Source organism: Gopherus evgoodei, chromosome 4 (genome assembly GCF_007399415.2).
Source record: "Gopherus evgoodei ecotype Sinaloan lineage chromosome 4, rGopEvg1_v1.p, whole genome shotgun sequence".
NCBI lineage: Eukaryota > Metazoa > Chordata > Testudines > Testudinidae > Gopherus > Gopherus evgoodei.
In genome coordinates, this window is record NC_044325.1 from 35,771,060 (window position 1) to 35,794,652 (window position 23,593).

The 23,593-nt window shown below is 40.4% G+C and overlaps 1 protein-coding gene across 4 annotated transcripts in view; it reads right to left on the minus strand.

Moving 5' to 3' along the window:
• The window catches only part of ZC3H14 (zinc finger CCCH-type containing 14), a 47,214-nt gene that overhangs the window by 18,959 nt on the left and 4,662 nt on the right, over positions 1-23,593 (minus strand). For all 4 annotated transcript variants that reach the window (XM_030558964.1, XM_030558967.1, XM_030558965.1 and 1 more), the window contains exons 3-11: positions 18,676-18,790; positions 13,634-13,674; positions 13,054-13,249; positions 12,234-12,657; positions 10,604-10,773; positions 10,162-10,262; positions 7,370-7,525; positions 2,861-2,935; positions 2,250-2,409 (exon numbers count right to left, since the gene is read on the minus strand). In XM_030558964.1, coding sequence (XP_030414824.1) covers positions 2,250-2,409; positions 2,861-2,935; positions 7,370-7,525; positions 10,162-10,262; positions 10,604-10,773; positions 12,234-12,657; positions 13,054-13,249; positions 13,634-13,674; positions 18,676-18,790 — 1,438 coding nt within the window. The remainder of the gene's footprint in view (positions 1-2,249; positions 2,410-2,860; positions 2,936-7,369; positions 7,526-10,161; positions 10,263-10,603; positions 10,774-12,233; positions 12,658-13,053; positions 13,250-13,633; positions 13,675-18,675; positions 18,791-23,593) is intronic.

The following is a 23,593-nucleotide window of genomic DNA, read 5'->3' on the forward strand; positions in this document are numbered from 1 at the left end:
AGGTAGTTTTTACAGCCTGTGCACACTGGCTCAAAAGGACAAATTCAGAGACTCGTTGATAGGTGCAAAGTTACTAAAGGAACACAGTTAAGCCATTTAAAATAAGTCAACTTTGAGGCATAAAAGTGAGCTAAATGTCACTCAGAATCCTTGGAAGAAGCTATTTCATATACATGCATATACCCCCTCAGACACACAGTGAAAGACACATGTTGAGATCTGAAAAGAGTAGGTGAACTTGAGTTTAGGATGGCTGCATTACTCACAAGTGGCAAAGGCAAACATGAATTATGCAGCCATCCCAAACAAGTGCTAACAAAGCCTTTATCTCTCACTACACCATCATGTATTCTTTATATGCTACATAGTTAGAAGGGGGAACAAAGCAACTGAAATTGAATGCATGTCTAAGGGCCTAAAATGTTTTTTTAATATATTAAAAACATTACAAAGGTAAGGCTCAATATATTAAGAACTTTTAGAGCTAGATGTCAGAGCAGGGTCCCATTGGATGGGAGGACTCACCTCTTTCCAAAGGTATAACGCTCCAGTTTCCAGCCCTGCAGCGTCATGAGATACTGGATGCTAAAGATGTCTAGTACAGGACTGAATCATGACCAACCATGGCCTTGAGTAACTGTAATTTTGGTGACAAATTTTCACTTTTGGAGAGCGAAAAGGGAAACACTTCTCTGGAAGTTTGCCTTTTTTTAAAAGAGAAACTGCTCAGGGGTTTGGAATGTTAGTGGATCCCTGAAGAGAGGAAATAGAAGGCTAAGGGCCAGTGAAGTGATGAAAGGTATGTACTAAATGCCATTCATCACACGGCATCACATCCACTCCTGTAATTTGTGTATAAACAGGTAAAACATTCACATACCCCAAAACCGGAGCTGCTCCCTACTAGGATGAACTAAAAGGAGCGCTGTCCGCTGGGCACTGATTTCTGCAGACCCAGTGAACTCAACATAGATCATTCTCAACAGCGATGAGTCCCGCGCTTCCCTTAGCTAAACGCCTTATAGGAAAACTCCCATAAAGCAGGGCTCTCATACACCATTTACCTACTTAATAGCTGTTTGCTGGCTACCAAGTACAAAGGCTCCAGTTAGGTTAGCTCAGTTTTACACCCATGCTCCCAGGCAAACCCAATCAGGAATACATTCACTTGTTGTCCTCCTTAAATAGCTTCTACTATCTAAAATTAACAGTAACCTTGCTGTTTGCCTCTGTTCTCTTCACACCTATGGTTCAAAATGATAGGTGGGTAGAGGACCTCAGTACTACAAAGATCATGTAGTCTGCTTGGTAAGGCTACGTTTATGTGACGGAGGTCATGGGAATCACGGAATTCGTGACTTCCGGAGACCTCCGTGACATTCTCTGCTTCAGCCTCAGGGGCTGTGGGACTCTGAAGCTAGCAGCCAGCAGAGCCCCCTGCAAGGTTCCAGCGACAGGTAACAGACTCCTGAGGGGGCTCTCCTGAGGGCTGCAGCAACGGGCGACAGCCTCGCAGGGAGGGGGACACCTCGGCCAAGCGGCTGGGATGTCCCATTTTCTCTTTTGAAAATACGGTCACCGGCCGCTTCCAGCTGCCGTGGGCAGAGGGGGAACCCCACAGCTCCTGGCCACGACGGTGGCAGGGAAAACTATGGAGCCGCAGCAGCAAAAGTCACAGACAGGTCACGGCTTCTGTGAATTTTTGTTTATTGCCTGTGACCTGTCTGTGACTTTTACTAAAAATAATCATGACAAAATCTTAGTCTTACTGCTGGGCTAAGAATAAATATAACGAGTAAAAAAGTTAACCAAAATTAAAACTCCTTAACAAGACCTCAGGCAAACTATTGCTTAGATTTCAGCAAGATGTAACAGCTGTAATAAAAATTACAATACAAGTGGGCCACCCTCTGATACCTGCAAGCCATCCAATTCCTTTTTCCATTTTCCTGGTAAATGAAAAAATTGCTCTAATCACAACCAAGCCTGGGACACATTTTCAGTTTAAAAGAAATGAGTGTCAGGATTTCTGAGTTTTGGCTGGGCTGTAGGCTCTTTTGTCCATGTTTTCATCAGTCTTGATTGGGTTTCTGCAGCATGGAAATCAAGAAGTGTATTGAATCTGTTCTTCCAACCTGTTACATTTAAATAAACATTCTAACCAATTACAAGATACATTACAGTAACAAGACTTGGCTTATATTTGGTCCCATTACTTCTTTAAATGAAGTAAACGACTGACTTTTTACCTTGTCTGTATAAGACGTCCTGAAAGTGCCCGCATTGCCTCTGCAGCCTTCTTTCCCAATTCCTGGTTCTGTAGCACTACTATTTCCTCAGATAGCTTTGGTTTTTTCAGAATAAATGATCTAGTATCAGTGTGGACCACAGACTCCACGTCATAATAATCTGAGTCACAGAAAAAATGGATCAAAGTTGGAAAAAAGACCCACTGTATTGCACTTTAGTATGCAGTCATGTTTTTGAATAATAATTTCAAAGAGACCAACCAATTAGCATTTTGGTTTCAATTCTCTGTACTAGTTTTTAAACAGAAAATGAGTGTACTTCCTTCTTTATGCACCAACTCTGATTATATCAGCTGAAGGTGTAGCAGCATATGGCCTGATCCCTAGGAGTTTGTTATTGGGCTGGCTCTGCTGAAGCTGCTGGATCTATACACCAATATCTCATTTTTGGCACCTACTGGTGGAAAGATTTTACTTAACGTGTAAAAACTAGAGGACATTACAAATATAGCTAATTTAAAGGGAAGTGCTATTTTAAATCTAAAATACAATGGCCTCTTTGGTCAAACTATCACATTTTCAAAAAGAAAAAAAGAAAAGCCATCCTTAACCTTGAGTCATTTGCAAAGTTTCTTCAATTAACGGTTCAGTCTGGAGTCGGGAAAAGAGCTGCGTTTGTTGAGTTCCTAAAGAAAATATGGATTAGAAGCACATTTTACAGCATGTCAAAATTAAAAGAGAACCCAACTGCTAACTCTCCTTTCTTTCTGATCTTAAAAAAAAATCAAAACGAACAGAGGAAGAAATTTTCATTTCTGTTTTTTTTCTCTCCATCTCAAATGTTCCAAAACATATAGAAATAAAACATTTCCTCCAGCAAGACAGGATCACACCAAAATCCAGCTGTTTAGAGAGCCCAGTCTTTCCCATTGTTGTGACTGTGCATGGGTTATGTTTGTGGATACATAGTCTTCTGGGAGAAACAGTACTATAAAGATCAGTTCTGCTTACATCTTTGTCCCTTATTTTTACAGGGATTGTCTACATTTTGAGCAATACAGTATGTATCCCCATTTCCAGCTACCTCCTCTCAGGCATACTCAAATGCAAAGAACTAACTAAAACAAAGGCTACTTTATGCTTTAAAGCTGCTAGACAAATGAGGTTAGAACATTCTTCTGCATTAGATTTATTGTTAACGTTTGGAAAAATTAGTGCACATCTACACTTAAAATGCTACATCTGTGCAATTGCGCTGCTATAGCGCTTCAGTAGAGACACTGCGTACGCTGACGAGAGGGTCTCTCCTGTCAGAATAGGTAATCCACATCCCCGAGAAGTGGCAGCTAGGTCAATGGAAGAATTCTTCTGACAACCTAGTGCTGTATACACAGGGGGATAGGTTGGTATAGCTACATCTCTCCAGAGTATGGATTTGTCACACCCCTGAGAGATTTAGATATACTGATGTAAGCACCTAGTGTAAACCAGCCCTTACAATAGGTTGATAGTGTTCCTAAGCAGTCATTTCCATTTAAAACCCCCAACATTTAGTTTATAAACACTAAATCATCTCATATACAGATACAGCAAGTTTTTCTATACATTATAAATTAACTATTCAAACTCATTCCTATTCTGAAGTAATCTGCCAGCATTAAATGCTATAGACTAACGTGGCTAGATAAAATATAAAAACAAAAACAAAGGATTGAAGAAACGATTAATTTTAACAGGAAATTGTTACCCCCAGACAATGAAGTTAAGCCAACCTCACACCGATCCTACTCAAATCCATTTTATCCTTTAATTTAATCAAGATATTTGGTGTGCTTTATTCATGCTGTTTCTACATTACTTTCATTTTTTTTTAAAAGCCCAAGACTTCCTCCCTGAACATTTCACACTGGGATACACTCCGTTTCTCCAGTGTCACACACATGACCAGGTTTGTTTATAGCAAAGATGCACAGAAAATAGTGGGCAATGTGGGTTCCTCAAAAAAGTTTATGTTGCAATAGCAAGTGGTTAAGACCCCAATCCTGCAAACACTCAACAGGGACCACTGAAAGCAGCAAAGTTAAACTCATGTTTGTTTACAGGATCAGTGGCTAACTGAGCAAAAAGAATTAACATTAAGCGATAATAAATGTTCAGTGAACTCCACTTTGGTTGGTATAATATTGGGAAAATCCCTTTAAGTTTGGAGTGTACATGCAATTCCATTGGGTCACTGGTGAAGATGCATATCTACCCAAAAGTGGAATGCCATATTTACAATCCCCAGGAGACAGAGACCCCCTGTCAACTTGAAATCTGGTCATTTTCACAACATGAAAACACCCGAATGTCCTACACCCAAGTCTCCCTGACAACTTTTCTCTTTAAATGTTTTTCTCTCCTCAGTTGCTATATGAAAGACACACAAACAGTAGGCACAACAGACTTACTATATATACACAGGCGAAACAATGAAACTAACTCTAAGAAAAAAAGCTCTCAAATGCACAAAGTAAACATTCACAAAGAGAGAAAAACAATTCGTTTCCTCTAATCTCTATCAAATATAATAATCTTAGGTGTTTTTCTAGCACCAGCAAGTAACAAAGTTTCAGTGTGATTATTAAATTGATGGTGCTCCTTTAATACAACTGACATTTATTAGATTTTTTTAAACTATTTTCATCTCAACTTCTTCTTAATTTTGAATAGATGCTAATATTATGAAATACAGATTTTAGAAAAAGAAGGGGGAAGAAAGATGTTTACTAGCAGATATAATTTATATTCAGCTCATTTGGTTCAAAGACATAACACCAGATTTTGTTCAAGACCAGGGATCGACAACCTTTGGCACACAGCTTGCCAGGGTAAGCACCCTGGCAGGCTGGGCCTGTTTGTTTACTTGTCACATCTGCAGGTTCAGCCGATCACAGCTCCCACTGGCCGCGGTTCGCCACCCTAGGCCAATGGGGCCTGCAGGAAGCAGCGGCCAGCACATCCCTCAGCCCGTGCCGCTTCCCGCAGCCCCCATTGGCCTGGGATGGTGAATCGCGGCCAGTGGGAGCCGCAATTGGCCACACCTGCAGATGCCGCAGGTAAACAAACCGGCCCGGCCCACCAGGGTGCTTACCCAGGCGAGCCGCGTGCCAAAGGTTGCCGATCCCTGTTCAAGACCCTGGCCCATGTGGAGCCCAATGCAAGGTTAGGTCTTTTATTACTCCAATCATTTATTTATGTTGTATGTTATCTAAGATTTTGCCAGGATTAGTTTCTTAGCCATGAAAGCAGCATACAAGAATCTCTCAGATCGTCTATGAGTGCAGTTACATGAAGAGTAGATAAAAGCTCTACAGAATGAGCAACTACAGGCTAATTCTAAGTGACCCTCTTCGAGAAAATGGAAGTAATCATCTCACTGTTAAAGGTTGTATCAAAGATCTTGGAAAACCTAGGGATGAAGATACCCACAATTCTGAAAGGGTAAACCAACAAAGACCTCAGGCCCTCAACTCTTGCCAGAGTTCATTAACAGCCATGAAATGCTCACATTGGTCATTATTACTAATTTAGACTGGAGAAGGGTCTTCCAAGGGAAGACTATTTTTTTGCCCACCTGTAAGTCTAGAAAGATAAACTATATAGTTTGGGTATATACATGATATAAAAATGAATTTTTTGTGCTTCCTTTGGGATCTCACAATTCTAGCATTGAATCTCAAAAAATATAATTAAAACAGGTTTATGTTTTTGTTCCAAGCTGGATGGGGAGTGAATGATCTATGAGCCCTTCCCACAACTAACTGGAAGGTAAGCAGAAGAGCTCAATAGTGCCAACGGGTTTTACTGTCAAAACCTTTTTTTTAACATGAGATTACCTTTGTCAGTGTTTTCACAGGTGAAAATTATTTTATTATTGCCTGCCACATGGCTTTCAAAACCCATTAAGTTTCAGTCAGAACACTCCAAACTGCCTGTCATACACACTTGCTGAGGCTGCAAATTCACTTATTGTAATCTCTACAGCAGAGATTTCAGCTTCACTCTTTGCTATCCAGGCATTCAGGGCAGAAATATCTGCTTGAGCTATTGGAATAATCTCTTTTATTCCCTTAATGTTAGCAAGATCTTTGGATATTTTTTCTCAACATGCTTAAAACAGTAACTGAATCCTCAGGTGCATCAGAGTGTCACACAGCAGCTTCTCTTTCAGTTAGCCCAGGTGAGGTGTTTAACCTTTTGCTCTTGGCACTGCCCTTTGATGTAGGAAAAGCTAAATATTTTGCTGACATTTTCAGAGTTATACTCTTTATTTCCTTTAATGTTAAGTCAGTTTCCTTTTAGCAGTTTTATAATAAAGGTGAAGACAGAGCTTGATGTTCAAGTAACCACTGTCTTACCAGTCTTCCCGCAACCCTTGACTACAGTACGTTTTCAAACCTATAGAAAGAAAGTGGTAAAAACTTTTGAAGACAACTCATCTAATATAGCGCTGAAAAAATATTCTGTAGTATCTCACAGCACACTGCACCTTGACTCTATATCTCCAATGCTGTAACACTCACTCTTAATATACTGATTACGCCTTCCCTCCTGTGAAGAGTACAGTCAAAAATTCTAAGGATGTGGAAATAGTAACCAAACATAATACATATGCAAATAAGTGGATCCTGATTGGCGGCAGCTCCATTATGTGAAATTATTCACTATAAACCAGAAGGATATACAAATCTTTGCTTCCTGCTTGGCTCATCAGAGGTGATTATTACATATTACACTTTTGCTCCAGAAACCTCAATGGCTTTCAGCTCATTTCCAGGTATAACACAAGGGGTTTTGATCTATAAAGCCCTTTACGGTTTTGATTCTTGGCTTCTAAGAGAGTCCAACAGCTACAGAAGCAACTAACAAGCTGCGGCACCACTAGAAGGTGCTCAAATCTGCTTCTCCAGTGCATACCTTGTTGTTTTCTGGTGCACTTTTGGTGAAATTTCAGTTTTATATGCTACCATAATGCACATGTGACCAAACAACTTGGTAATCAGCCTGTAACAGGCTTCCATGTTTAAGTAAAGTAACTTTCCCACTTATGGTTTTTTGAAAAATAGTATCAGAATTACCTTGAATTCTTTCTAATATCTGTTCCTCGGGTTCTTCTGCCTCAACCTGGGCGCTCACTCTGGAAGGTCGGCTCTGTACATGGATCACTTCTAATAGAGTTTCATCTTGGGCAATTCTTGTTCTGGGTGCAACTGGAACTGTCTGCTTCTGTGGAACTTTACATAAATCAAACAGTTGAGCATGTTAAAAAAAAACAACGCATTGGTACTGTTTCCATTTAATCCCAAAATAATTTCATTTTCAACAATCTAAGTATATAACTTTAAAAGCAGTCCAGAGACTAGCTTAATGGCGGTACCATGTGCTGCAATCTTAGGACGCCTGCTTTGTAAGATCAACTTCTGATCCCTCACACAAACAGCCCATGCAGAGCTACAGCTGGCCTACAGTGGAACTAAGGCCATGGCTACACTGGTGCTTTACAGCGCTGCAACTTTCGCGCTCAGGGGTGTGAAAAAACACCCCCGAGCGCTGCAAGATACAGCGCTGTAAAGCCTCAGTGTAATCAGTGCCGCAGCGCTGGGAGCATGGCTCCCAGCGCTGCAAGCTACACCCGTAAGGGATGTGGTTTACGTGCAGCTCTCTCCCAGCACTGGCACTCTGACTACACTCACACTTCAAAGCGCAAATGTCAAGTGTAGCCATACCCTAAGATTGACACTAGCAACAGCACCCACTCAGTCAGCTTTCAGGGCCAGAAGAGTGTTGTAGTTAAATGGAGGGCAAATGCAAACTGGACTTTCTAATGACTTTCAAAGCCATTTCTCTTCTTGCCTTCTATCAGTATGACTATGCTACGGATACATTTGAATAAACCTGTGATAGCCAGGATGCTGAAGAATCCTAGCCAAGATCCTTGGAAATAGTGTAGACTAGGACAGCAGCAGCATGTGGAATTTTGATGACATCAGGATGGCAGTTTGACTTCCTTGCTTTGGTTTGGCTTTGATCGTGAGCTGGATGTAAAGAACTGTGGGATGATGGGATTGCTATACTCTAGATGAATACCACATTGACAGTCCTGACCATTCTCTGGCTGGTACAGCATGAGGCACCGTGGAGTGCTGGATATAGCCTTCAGTTTCTTATAATCTTTTTTCATCCTTTGTGTTGTATAAGAACTTGTGCTATTTTCATTTTCTGTTTAAAATGTTTAAATGGGATATGAAGCATTTGCAAATTGTACTGTACCTGGAGCAATAGCACCAACTAACACTTGGAATGTTTTAAAAAAATGCAAAAATAAAAAATTTTTCCTGGCTCCTTTGGAATAGGAAGCTGAAATATAGTCTGGAGATAAGACCAGAATTCAGAGAGGTGCTTTCTGCTGTCCCTACTTTGGCCGAGTTATAAGCCACAGAAAATGACTATTGTTGCAAGCACAGGACAGTTTTCACAACTTTTTAAAGTTTCTGGTAATGTTCCATCTCCTACCATGTTACACTGTGCATCCTCCCGGGCCCACTGAGCCTCCTGGAGCATTTCAGGACACCCATAAGGAGCTCTAGTTCTTGCTGCTGTGTCTTTTTCTACTAAAATACCCTTTGACATAGTAAAGCTATGGGCTGGTGCCAGGAACCAAGAGTTCTAGTAGTACTAGCTCTTCCACTAACTTGTCTTAACAATTCTGTTCCCTAGCAGTAAAATGGGCATAGTACCACCTCCCCAATTTGCAAGGATGTTATAATAACAAGTTCACTGATGTTTGGAAGGCACTCGGACACTATGGTATGAATGCAGAAGAAAACTCCATAAAGAACTACAAAATTCTTTATTCTTTATTCATTGAAGGGTTTAGATGCTATGCAGTGAATGACATTGAATAATGAGGATTAAAATACATATTTAAAAGCTTTATTCATTGAGCACTCACTGAAGCAGGGGTCCTGTGGAAAAGTTAGTATGCGATCATCTAATTATAATGCATATGCCCAAAGGGCCACAATTAATGCTACAGAGGTCACTTTAATTCAGGCATTTCCTAACTTGTGGATACTTCACTTCGCAACCTCAATAACGTTCTCTTAACGATTTATCTTTTGTATGGAAGATATTTTACAAATAGCCAAGTGATTTACCAAATTCTTCTCCAGAACAATTCCAAGTTAATTTTCCATTACTGCCTCATTTATGAAAAGGCTGGCAATCCTTGCCCCTTCTTTCATATTCTCACACCAGCTCGCCCTGTATCCAAACTCACCCGTGTGCACAGAATAGTTTTCCTCTTCCAATTTACGATGATCGTGAATCTGAATATCTCACGTGCTTCCAACATGTGCTGCCCCCTTGATACTTTCTCCTTCCTCTTCTCTTCCTCTGTACGTCCGTAAGACATACAGTTTCTTAAGGAAGCTTCTATCTCAATAATCATCCTATTATCGGACTCCATTCCTCACCCTTATCTCTACAGCACCACTGCCAATAACTCCTTTTGCCAGTTCCCCAGCTCTTTAAAATTAATATTTGGGAAGTCTTCTGAAAATGCAAAGCACTATATTAAAATAACTTATGTTAGTGCTCAATATTAAAATCTGGCGTTGTCCATTCCCTTTTCAAAAACACTTTTCTCAGTTCTCGCAAATTTTAATTTGGATTTTTTTTATCTGGAAATAGCATGGAATCTGCTCCATGTGAGGAACCTTTTTCTCTCCTCATCCCCCTTGACCTCAGAGCACTCTTCAACACTCCAGACCAACCTTCAAATCTACCTTTCAGCACCCATGTAAGCAACTCCCTTGAAAGGACTTTAAAATAACATAGCTTTGCCAAGCATAAAAATAGCATGAATTACCTGTGGAATAGTTGGTTGTCTTTGTAACTGATTCCTGAGCTTCAGATATAGCTTTCAGTATTAAATTCTTATTGGCCTGTTTGGAGGGTGGTAGTGAAGGTCTGAGAAAGAGAGAGAGAGAAATTAATTTTTCCTGCAGATATATGAATTCCAATAGCCATTGTAAATCCAGTACTGTGATGTTTCACTTTCAACAAAATGTTAGAACACTGCATATTTAAATACAGTGTCGCTAGAAGACACAATCTGAAAAAACACTTTAATTAACTACATCTTTTTATAAGGTATTCTTCAACTCTAATGTTTTAAACCAGTTAGCTCACATACTATACTAAACCTTTAGTTAACCTTGATTTATCCATCACCTCATTCCTTTTCCATACTCTCCTTTATTAGATTCATATTAAAAACCAGTACTGAACCACAGAAATCTTCAAAGTACCTTCTTTCAGGCTTTGCTGGTACGGACACGCTGCTGGAGATACTTCCTATTCGTAACCCATAGTCTTCCTCCTCCTCCTCCTCCTCCTCCTCCTCCCCATCATTACTGAACTTTTTCACTTTGACCACTGAGCTTATAACTGGCAATTTTCTCTTCCTGGAGCTTTCTTCCTGCAACCAACAATTCATTAATCAGATCCACATTAATATGCAAACAAACAAGACCATTATTCCACCAATAAACAGATGATGGAGAGCTTCCACTTAAACACTGATCTAGGACATTGAGACACACTTAAAATCCTGGATGAATTGCAGTGTGTGCAGAAAAAAAGAGTGCTATAGAAAAAATGAGGTTTGGGATGTGACTCACAATCCCCTCCAAGGAATACTTAGACTGAACTCTTCTGCCAAGAGTATCATTTATACTGCTTATACTTTCCTATTTCCCCTATGCAGCAGCATTATCTTTGGATAAATACAGAGAGTGTTCACTAGCCAGACTGATGCGCCAAAGGATTTTAGTGACAGAAATCAACATCTTTGGTAAAGAGAGAAAAACCTTTCAAGCCACAAAAACTTGTATAAGGCAAGGCTGAAGATGATGAAACTCCAAATTCTAGGGCTCTCTCTATAAATATCCCTCTATTTTTTTAAAATACAGGATTGTAATAATATTTTTTTTAAAACTGAGAAAGTAACAGCTCAAAGGGGCGTGTCTAATATACCTCAGGAAGGGAGGTGACTGGTCTGCTGCTAACTCATGAGAGACTCTGGGCAAGAAACATCACTTCCCGAATAACCTACCTATAAAATGGGAGGATGATGTTTACCTGCATTTATAAAGCATTTTGGATTAAAAGCATTATATAAGCACAACAAATGATTATAGTCAAAAAACAATAAAGCAAAAAACAGTTCCACTTAGAATAGAAGGCAATTTTTTTTTTACTTTATTAAGAAGTTAGCTGTCCTAACAATCTGAAAGTCAACCATCCATTTATCCCTCTTCTTTTACACACAATGCTCCTAAATAAATTAATATGACAGTCCTAGAATTATTAGCTTGCTACTAACAGGATCCTTTTGACATCCACAGCAAGTGATGTAATAGCCATGACCTTTGAAACTAAGATTCATGCACCCTAAATACAAAGTTGTTTGGCACACTAAAAATACATAGAGATACATACACAAATAGGTAGATGGATATATTTCCTTCTTTGATCTTCAGTGTTGGTCTTTATTCCACACCTGGCAAACTGGAGATCTACAAAGAACTCATGCATGAACACAGCTATTCCAAAAAATCTAGAGATTAAAATGATTCTTCTTACCTACCACATGCCAACATTGCCAATGATGTTCTAATTCATTACTCCAAGTCAGTAAAGCACCAAACAGATGCCATATCACCAAGTTAGTCAGCAATTTGTGAAGGTTTGGGGTTTTTTTTTAAGCACACTGGTTCTTGGCCAGTGGACTAATGTGATGAAATCCTGGCCCAACTTACATTAAAACTCCCATTGACTTCACTGGGGCCAAGATGTCCTCCTAGGTGTCATCCAAGGTGACTTGGCTTTGTTTGAGTGTGTGTCAAATACAGACATAGTTTAGATCTGCATACTAACCTCACTGCTTATTTTATCAGCACTCAGTTTGGAGGTGGGCCTGTAACTCTCTGCTAAGCTGCCAAATGCTTCTGGATCACATAGCGGGATTGTTTCCAAAGACCTGCAGCTTTCCATGTCCAACTGCCTACCACCCTGTAGACTGCCTTGCTGCGGCAATCTTTGTAAATGTATATGGCCGTCCGTGCTTCTGCTAGCTGGTGGTCTGTAGATTTCAGCAGTAGGACGGGAAGATCCATAAGTTACAGTTACAACAGCTTTCTTCCGAGACAACAATGGATTCTCCTGCACAAAATTTAGGTCTTCATCAATGAGATCATCTGGTTCAGGTTTAATGTCAATCACAGCTTCAGAAGGCGACAACTCTCTTAGAGGCCTGACTGTTGACATTAAGCGGGATGCAGATCCATCTTCATAAGACTGCCTGGAGAAAGAAGAGGTTACAAAATCTTAACTAACTGCCAGATAAGAATCCCTAAAAAACAAAATTTAGAAGAACGCTTTAAATATAAGCAGAAATAAAAAACAAGATTTTACTCTTTTAAAAAATCTCGCAGACTTGACATCTACTTTTCATTTTAGGTTAGTTAGTTAAGATAAGAACATTTATTGCATGAAGAAGCATGAAATAAACTTTCCAGGTATAATATTTATTTTATACAACACACAGTAGAAACCCTTTTCTGAGTGAGACTGGAAAAGCCTCCATTCTCCTGTTCTGGTCTCGTCAGCTAGTTAATCCCTACTGCTCTTCCAACCAATTCCAGTGATGTGTCCCCTGAAATCTGAGCTCTTGCCAATAAGCAGGTAGAAGCCTTACCGGGCAGCAGCAGCTCTCTGCTCTTGTGAGCTGGTTGAAACTCTGGAATCGTTTCTTTCAGCCCGAGTGCTGGAGACTGCAAGAGGTGGTAGCATTTCCTCACACCGTCTTTCATCACTCCCACATGAACTGCTTTTGCTGGAAGGCAAGTTGCTCTCAAAGATGTTAGAGTCTGAAGACTTTAGGCTAGTAGGTTCTGTGAAGACAGGTGTACTTCACCCTTACATCAAAGTTCAGTGACTTAGCTTATGTAAATCAATTATACAGCAAGGGCAGCCTTAAAGCCACAAGCTAATGAACAACTGGCCTCTACAGAAATCCTCAGAAGCAAACCCACTTGACTGAAAAAGCAGCAAGAACTGCTTAAAAGTTTATCCCAAGAGCAACATACATGACAAGTTTCTTAAAAGCCAGAAGCCACAGACATCATATACATTAAATATACATTAAATATTAACGATACAGACAATTAAGAACTTAAAAAAAACCTGGCAAAATATATACACAAGTATAAGAAAATACTGTACTGATATCTGCTTCCAAAGCTAAGATATTGCTTTCTTGGACAAACTTTACTTACCAGTAGTTACAGACCGAAGTTTATCTAACACACCGTGTAGCCTGAAAAAAGGAGAGAGATGAGGAGATAAGTAATTTAAATTCTTTCAGAACAGTAGCCATTCAAAAATCAGCAAGGTTTATAAGTTTTTTTTTTTCATGTCAACAGGCCACTCATTTGAGTGAGCCTACTTTCCACTTCAACAATCATCCCTTTGTACATCCACCCCCAGAATCAATCAATCAATCAATCAAGATCTGCACCCTCCCAGACTCCACCAATCAGTTTTGTACACACACATAAAACACTCTGCTCTGTGCACCTGATTGATGTAAGATCCACTTCCCTAGCAAATGTTGCATACGGACACAATGTCTTTAAAGAGAGAGCAGACAAGAAACACTGCCAAGTAAAAATTTCAGCTAGAGCCCAAATTCAAAGGCTTCCTATTAAAAATGTATTAAGTAAAACCAAGAAAGAAAACTACAAGGGAATAAAACAATCCTGTGTAAAATGTCAAACTAACTGGACACCTGCCTTCAGAGAAAAACAGAAATGCATGCCCCCTTTTCAGCCCATTTTAGAATTCAACCCTACCTATTCAGTTGCAACCAGACAGCTTCATAATTTAGGAGCCTAAGAGAGTTATGTGCCCAAATTCCATTGAAAGACTGAGTAACATTTTTGCATTTAGGAAGCCTTTGTGATCCCTCTTGAGTGCATTCTCATTAGAACACTCCCAAAGCAGCGTCCGCTGAGCCCTGCTGATGTGATCATCATGGATCAACTTTCACATTCACGGCCTGACTACACTTAAAATGCTACAGCAGTATCACTACAGTGCTTCAGTGCAGACACTACATATGCTGACGGGACACATTCTCCTGTTGGTGTAGGTAATCCACCTTGCTGCGAAGTGGTAGCTATATCAAGGGAAGAATTCTTCCACTGACCTAGCACTGTTTATTCTGAGATTTAGGTTGGTTTAATTATGCCACTCTGAGGGGTTGATTTTTCACAACCCTGACTGATGCAGTTAAACCGAACTCATTTTCTAATGTACAGCAGGCCTCACCCCTGTCAGAAAAGGGCTGACAAACCTTTAAACTGGGCCACAGCTCTGTCACGGCTGTGCTGTGAAACTTTTTATAGCAGAATCAGAATTATACACTAGAGCAGGGGTTGGCAACCTATGGCACGTGTGCCAAAGGCGGCACGCAAGCTGATTTTCAGAGGCACTCACACTGCCCAGGTCCTGGCCACCGGTCTGGGGGGCTCTGCATTTTAATTTAATTTTAAATGAAGCTTCTTAAACATTTTTAAAACCTTATTTACTTTATATACAAAGTAGTTTAGTTCTATATTATAGACTTATAGAAAGATCCCTTCTAAAAACGTTAAAATGTATTACTGGCACACAACACCTTAAATTAGAGTGAATAAATGAAGACTCAGCACACCACTTCTAAAAAGGTTGCTGATCCCTGCACTAGAGGTATACATTATACCTGGGAATGCCCTGCAAAGGATTGGTATTGAAATCTAAGGGAAATCCATTTTGGTGAGAACAAAGACTGGAAGCATAAGAACAATGTTTAAAATTTTAGGTTTCCTGGATTTACCATTTTAATTTTTCCCATCATATTTCTAGATTGTTATCGGATTCATTTCATTTAGTCTTCATATTTTCAGCTATTTTTAACCACAATGTATTTCAATACTTGATAAAATATTTGCTGTGAAGTAAATTTATATTCACAAACAGATCCAGAAACTTGAGTTGCCTGATTATGTTACAGTACTCTCATTCCTTTAATAATTTAGAGGGCATTGTCAAAATTAAACTAAGTACATCTAAAAATTCACGTATCTTGATATATTGTCCTACACTGAAGAATAATTTCTCTTCATACTTCAAATTCTCTCTCCTCACTTCATTATTAGTCTTATGAGTAAATGATTTAAATTATTCACCTTCAAAGTATTAAAAATGTTGTCATATTTAATAATACATTCTGAGATACAGTCTAGCTAGAAGATGCTATAAAGAACAAGTTCCAGTAGTGGAACTAACCTCCACATTCGATAGCATCTATTTTGTTGTCTAACTGATTCATGTAGCCACTGGATGCAGAATACACAGATGTGTGACTGATAAAATGACAAAAAACAAACAAACCCACAAACAAACTGTTCAGCCATGCCACAATAGGGAATAAATGACCATGTACAAGTGTGTATACTTTTCAAAAAACAATAAATTGCATGCTCTTTTCTTCTGTTTCTGACAGGGGCCCAGAGGCGACATATAACTGTTGAGGGCACAATTTAAAGACTGTGGACACGTGACTGACTCACCCACATGTGGCCTCTGGGTGCAGGAACCTTCCATCCCACCTCCCTGGGCCAGGCTAGTCAATCCCGCCAGCTCCTGGAGGGCTGGGGTCGTAGGATTGGGGAGCACATGCATCAGAGGCCCAGCACCAGCCCCGAGGAAGAGAGGACGGAAGGTCACAGCAACGAAGTTTCTCTAAGGAGCTTCCCAGGCAATGTCCCTATCTTGGGCTGAGCACAGGGAACCTACTTCTGGTGCCTTCCCCAGCGACCCAATGCCCGGCCTGGGGCTGTCGCACTCTCCCCACCCTACCAAGCTAACCTGCCTCGTGGGCCCCTGCCTCCACCTCCCCACCTGGACTCTCACAGATAGCCACCGCATTGCACAGAAGAAGCGACCCATAGTAGCCACCCTCATCCAGCAGGAGAAGCAGCACCTGTCTCACCCCCTCCATTCACCCCCTGGGCCTGCTGCCAGGGAGAATGGCCAAGCGAGCTGGAAATGTGCTAGGGGAGGGGGGAGGAGAGAAGAAGGTGCAGCATGAGAAGGACAGAGCTCCCCTTCCTGCAGCAGGCCGAGCAAAGCCCTACAGAGGCAACTCAGTGCTCACAAAAATTTGGATGGGGTATGTAACCCCCGACACCTAACCTCTGAACCTGCCTAAAATAAATGTAAAGCAATCTCACAGTATGTCCTGTAAAGGGACACTGTCGTGTTGAGATCTAGTCAATTAAAAACGATAAAATAGTTCTAGGTACTACACCTGCCATAAACCCAGTGTCTCTGTTCAGCCCATGATTTTTAGTGTTTAGCAAAGTCATGAATTTAAGCTCCCAGGGTGATCTTTTGAAAGTACTGTGAAACTTTCCTTTGAGCATGATGACTGATAGGTCTGATATAGAATGGCCGCTTTGTGAAAAGTGTTCACCCACAGGTGATAGGGTGTTTTTTGTCTTTTATCATTTTTCTGTGAGAGTTTATTTGAGAGCATGGTGATTGTTTGGTTTCACCCACATAGTTGTTATTGGTGCATTTAGTGCACTGAATGAGGTACACCACGTTGTGATAGGCATGTGCAGGACCCATGGATCTTGAAAGGTGTGTTGTTGGGGGTGTTGATCATTGCAACAGTGGAGATATATCAGCAGGCTTTGCTTCTGTTGCTCTGGCAGGGTCTGGTGCTGCTTTAAGCTGGTGCATTTTGGTCTGTGGGGAGCTTGCTTTTGATGAGGAGCTTTGCGAGGTTGGGAGACTGTTTGAAGGTCAGAAGAGGGAATTCTGGAAAGATTTCTTTCAGGATGAAGTCCTCATTAAGCATGGGTTTTAGCTGTTTCACAGTACTTGTGTGGGTTGGTAGGTGATAACTAGGGATATGCAGTCTCTCAGTATCTGGGTGGCCCATTGCATGGTTCACCAGATCTACTTCTCTGGTGGAGTGCCTTTGTTTGGTGAAGGTGGTTGAAGTGTGTTAAGGTGTATATCCTGGACTTTCTCCTTGGAGCATATTCTGTGGTATCTGAGTACCTGGCTGTAGATAACAGATTTTTTGGTGTGGTTACTTGATCTATGAAGATAGATATGGTGATCTGTGGGTTTCTTGTATATGGTTGTCTGTAGGGTTCCACTGCTGAAGCTGATCGTGGTGTCCAAGGAGTTGATGCTAGCATGGGAGCATTCCAGAAAGAGTTTAGTGGACAGGTGGTGGTTTTTAATGTTGTGGTAGAAATCTATCATTGATGTATCTGAGGCATATCACTTGTTTCATGGTGCATTTGCTCAGAAATTCTTCTTCAAGGAGGAACATGAAATGGTTGACATATTGGAAATCCATCCTGCTACCCATGGCTGCTTCCATGGTTTAGACAAAGCACAGTGCTGTTGAATGAAAAATTGTCATGGGTGAGGATGAAATGGATGCATTTCGTGATGTGTTTGAGGTAGATATCTGAGGGCTGTCCACTGTCTTGAAAATATTTAGCGGCAGGCAGCTATACCATCACTGTGAGGGATATTGGCGTATAGGGAAGTGACATCCATGGTGGTAAGGATAGTGTTCTGAGAGAGGTTGTTAATGTTGCAGTTTGTGGAGGAAGTTGCTTGTCTCTCTCACCAACAGAAGTTGGTCCAATACAAGATATTATCTCACTCACCTTGTCTCTCTAAAATCCTGTGACCAACAAGGATACAACACTGCATAGCTCTAATGCCTACACAATATCAACATCTCTAACTGAAGCTGTGTTAATCTAATAAAAGGGAAGTTTACCAAATAAATCTACCATAACCAGCTGTGACTGCACTGTGTAAGGTTTTCTATTCTTATATAATTTTACAGTAATAATTTTCTGAGGGCGACTCTCTTGATGGGATTCAAATGTTTGAAACTCATTTTTGCTAATCATGTCTAAACAGACTCTTAATTTATTTTGAACATTTCAGAACCTTGAGGTTCAGCTGCAAAAATGGATAAGAGGAGAAAACCAGTACCTCAATCTCTACCTGATGTATATATGTATGTTGGTGTTACCACTGCCTGAACATTAGCAAGCTACAAGTAATAATTTAAAAAATTATCAGTTACTATATTGCATCACTTCATGGACAAGAAAAAATTAATTGATCAAATGTTATGTGTAATTTCTTATATTCTCAATTCTCATATACAGAAAGCAGTTATGAAATAATTGTAAGAAGTAAGGTTCATGGAAAAAGTAGCTCACAAACATACCATACAGTAAACCGGACAGTGTTGTTTCCTAGGAAAAGGGAAAGGTCCTCTGTCATCTGCTCCTGACTCTTCTTGTTGGCCACCATGACCATAATATAATCAGGGAGCTCTTCATCTAATTGGAAAAAAATATATACAATTTGTTGTTATTTTTCAAAGCAACTTTGCATTAACAATGACATTTTTATAAGATTTTCAAAATACAGTAGATGCACAAAAGAGATTAGATCCCCAAAAAAGACCTCAGAATATTTCTCCAGTTTTACTATAAACCCCTTGGAATGAAGATCTTCATTAAACAGGAAGCACAGAGGTAACAAGAGAACAGTAAAATCATGGCCAAACAGACTTGTTTAAATTGATTGGTAATTACTTGTGAATTTTCTTGCAAAATCGAAAGCTTTCAAGATTCGCTCTTTTGCAATAAAAAATCTGCATCACTGACAACACTAGATATAGCCCCATAAAGTTGCTTCATCAAAACCCTTCTATGTTCTGACATACTGTGATGAAATGCACTCCTGTATTCACACCCTACACACTACTGTGATAACCTTTGTACAAGGCATGCCTTGTGAGGTATCATTTGAAAACTCCTAACTTGCTGATCAGTAATATCATTGCAAAATGCATCTAGCAACATTGTGTGTAAAGTTATGAACATGACTTAAGTGCGTTTCCCAGATAAATCTGGGGAGTAGCTAAACCAATTTCTCAAAGACAAAGGGCAAGCAGACACCCCAGTCAGGTGTTAACAAAGCTGATGGGCCATCCCCTATCCAGTGACCATTCTTTGGTAAGAAAGGGGGACAAGGACAAAAAAAGCTGCATCTTAGAAATGAAACAGCATAAGGTGTCCCTGGTCCATCAGACCCCCCGTCTCTCGGTTCTCAGCTGGAAATTCTTTTCAAAGAGGGACTGAAACTATAAAGAGGGGCAAGCACTCCAAAACTCTCCTCCTCTCTCTCCCCATCCATCTCCCTCTTTGCATGTGAGAAGACAAAAGAAGCAGCATTTGACTCTGCGGGAGGGATCCTCACCTGAAAGTTTGGTCAGTAATGCTGTTGGAAGCACGTGGTAAGAAATCTTGCTCTGAATCTAATATCTAGACTCTATTCTTAAATTTATTTACCTAAATCTGGGTTATTGTTGATATTGTACTATATGTACCATATGACTTTTAAAAACAAACTTTGTATTTGTGGATAATCCAAGCACTAGACCCAGATGTACAGACACTCTTTTCGCAACCTGTGTATTATATAATTTTAACATTAGCTTTAATAAAAACATTTAATCTGTTAAGATAGGCATAAGAAAGCATTTTTATCCTTTCTTGTAACCATTTCTGACTTTTACGCCTCATTGCTTGTACGCATTTAAAACTCTCTCTTTGTAGTTAATAAACTTGATTAAGCTAATGCAGTATTTAAGTAGAAGTGTCTGAGTAACTCCATTTAAGCTGGTAAGCTTGTGTGTATTATTCCTTAAAGGAATGAAAGAATTAATGTGGACTGTTCAGGAGAGGGCTGTGCAGTACGAGACATACATTTTGGAGGGGGAAATCCAAGACTGGGAATGTGTTCGGGTCACCTTGCAGTCTAACTAAGGTTGGTAAGAGTCAGAGTGAAACCCAAGGTGTGGCTGGCAGGCTGCAGCTGTACAGAGACTCATGGTGTGACCTGCATGCTGGAAGGCTGTTTGTGAGCAGCCTAGGTGGGAGCTACTATAAGCAAGGTATTATGAGGCACTCAAGGTTTACTCCTGAGGGCATTCTGCACCAAAGAATTAAAAATTCTGCGCCAAAAAAAAATAAATTTTGCACACAATATTTTAAAATTCTGCAAAATTCTGCAGATTTTATTTGTCAAATAAATACGTACACTCCAGCATGGCATTGGGGAGCAAAGGCCACTGGCTGCACATAGGTGGGAGATCACTATTACACTTCCCCAGTCCCACCTCCTGCCCCACAGTCATTAGCTGCTGCCTGCTCTGGGCACCCGAAACATGCTGCTGAGGAGGGTCACGTAACTGCTCTGGTGGCTTCCCTGTCAGAAAGTCATTTTTCTGCGAGGAAGCAAAGATATCTGCAGGGGACAAAATTCTGAGCATGCGCAGTGGTGCAGAATTCCCACAGCAGTAAAGGTTGTAGTACAGGGATGAGACAGCCCCTCACTGGTCTGAACTGCATCCTGGTATGTCAAACATACCTGCTTATGACAGCACAACAAATGGATTATCTGATAAGCAAATTAATAAGCAAGCTTTTCATTAACAAGTTTTTCCACTTCCTCTGAAATACAATACAAGCTTTATATACGGCTAAAGCACATAAGATTGTCAGCTCCACCAGAAGCAAAATTAAAGATTACAATAAAATTTTAAAAGAGCAAGTGAGTCACACATACACGATAAATATATGAACAAAGTCATTTTGGTATCACATTTGTATATTACATTATATGTATATTATATTATATGTTTTCTCATTTATTCAAATATTTAAGATAAAAGCCCTATAATGCAAAAGGGCTTTCTCCTTCAGGAAAAGCAACCAAATAGAGAAAGGGTCGGCAACCTTCAGCACACGGCCCATCAGGGTCGAGTGGTTTGAGCATTGGCCTGCTAAACCCAGGGTTGTGAGCTCAATCCTTGAAGGGGCCATTTAGGGAACTGGGGTAAAAATATGTCTGGGGATTAGTCCTGCTTTGAGCAGGGGGTTGGACTAGATGATCTCCTGAGGTCCCTTCCAACCCTGATATTCTATGATTCTGGGGTAATCCACTGGCGGGCCGCAAGACATTTTGTTTATGTTGACCCTCTGTAGGCATGGTCCCCTACAGCTCCCAGTGGCCGCAGTTTGCCGTTCCCGGCCAATGGGAGCTGCAGGAAGCAGCGGCCAGCCCATCCCTGAAATAGAGAAATTTCCTTTCTGATTTATGCATAAAATTTACAGACAAACCTTTACCTATTAACTTCAAAAATTCCATCAAAAAAAATGAATAAGCATAGATAGACACTATATACTTCAAGGGGAGATGGTAAGATCATTAGGGTCTGGATTCAGCAAAGCACTTCAATTTGTGCATAACTAGGCATGTCAGCAGTGCCAGTTAAATCATTTCAAGTTACATACATGGTTAAGTGCTTTGTTCAATCAGGGCCTGGGTCTATATGCAAGATTAAAAACAAACTATTATTCATTTAAGATGAATACCAACAAAAGGATGACTTCTTACTTTCATTCCTTATTACGTATAAAGCACTTTGCAATTCTCTACAGTGCCTTCCATTTCAAGTATTATATTATTAAAACTTGAATAGCCCTTTGGGGAGCAGCATTTTGAACGATTTTATGAAGAGGATTAGAGATACCTTTTTTATTTTGGTGACACTTAACAATGCTGCACAACCCCAAAGCTACCGTTGTCACTAAACATAAAAGAAGCTAATAATGTTTACTGATGATAATCCAATTCAGAACTCCTCCTTTTCTATCTTTATTTGAGGGAGTGGTGAGGAATGCTGCTGAGAGAAAATAGTGGTTATGGCTACAAGTTGGTCACGGATTCCGTGACTTTCCACAATCTCCATTAAATTCTGCAGCTGCAGCAGCCAGTGGGGCTAGCCCAGGAGGCCCCCCAGTGCAGCCATGCCCCAGGGGCTAAGATTTAGTCAGGGGTGTTTATAGTAAAAGTCATGGACAGGTCATGGGCTGCGAATTTTTATTGTCCATGACTTTTACTAAAAATACCCATGACTAAATCTTAACCTTAATAATGGTACATCAATTCTTTATTTAAAAAAAAAAATCAAGGCCCCAATCTTGAAGCAACTGATTTGTGTGCTTAACTTTACACTGTGAGTGGTCTGACTTCAGAGAGACTACTCACAGCATGTAAGGTTGAGCATATTTGTCTTTAACATATTTATTACAGTAGTACAGGGATCGGCAACCTTTGGCACGCAGCTCACCAGGGTGAGCCCCCTGGCAGGCCGGGATGGTTTGTTTACCTGCCACGTCAACAGGTTCGGCCGATCACGGCTCCCACTGGCGCAGTTCGCTGCTCCAGGCCAAATGGGGGCTGCGAGGAGCAATATGAGCCAAGGGATGTCCTGTCCGCGGCTTCCTGCCTCCCCCCTTGGCCTGGAGTGGCAAACTGCGGCCAGTGGGAGCCGCGATCGGCCAAATCTGCAGACACAGCAGGTAAACAAACCCGCCTGGCCCATCAGGGTGCTTACCCTGGTGAGCCGCATGCCAAAGGTTGCCGATCCCTGCAGTAGTATCTTAGAACTAACCAAGAGTGGGGCCCCATTTTACTAGGGCTCTACAGAACAGCAGACAGCCCGTGCCCCAAAGACTTAACAATCAAGCATATGTGTAAGCCTTTATAATATAAGGGCCTAAGGAAACAAATCAGAGAAAAGAGGAAATCTTAAACTGAAATTAAAGCATAACAGAACAGAATTACATTTTCTCTCCTTTTTTAAAATGTACAGAGGAGTATGTGACAGTTTGTGTGACTATAGCAGTTAATTCATATACTGCAACAGCAGTTCTTAAAGTTCATATGATATCATTTCAGCCCTGTACTAGTCGTTCGTGAACCGTTCCAGAATAAGATATTACTGTTTTCAGCCCCCTAGTTCTCTTACTAAAATGTATGGAAGTTACTCTCTGCTGAAAAACTTGGGCATCTGTACAAATGTGAGATTTTGGAATACTGTGAAAAATTGTGGATCAGCATTTTAGAATATTTTTTCTTCTCTTTAGTTTCCTATGTTCTGAGGTTTTCCTTCAACAGTTATTTCTACATTATAAACAACTTTAAAAAAACAAAAACAACAGTCTTTTTACATAAAACCTAACAGAATGGCACAAATAGACACAAATCGGAATAAAAATGTACACATA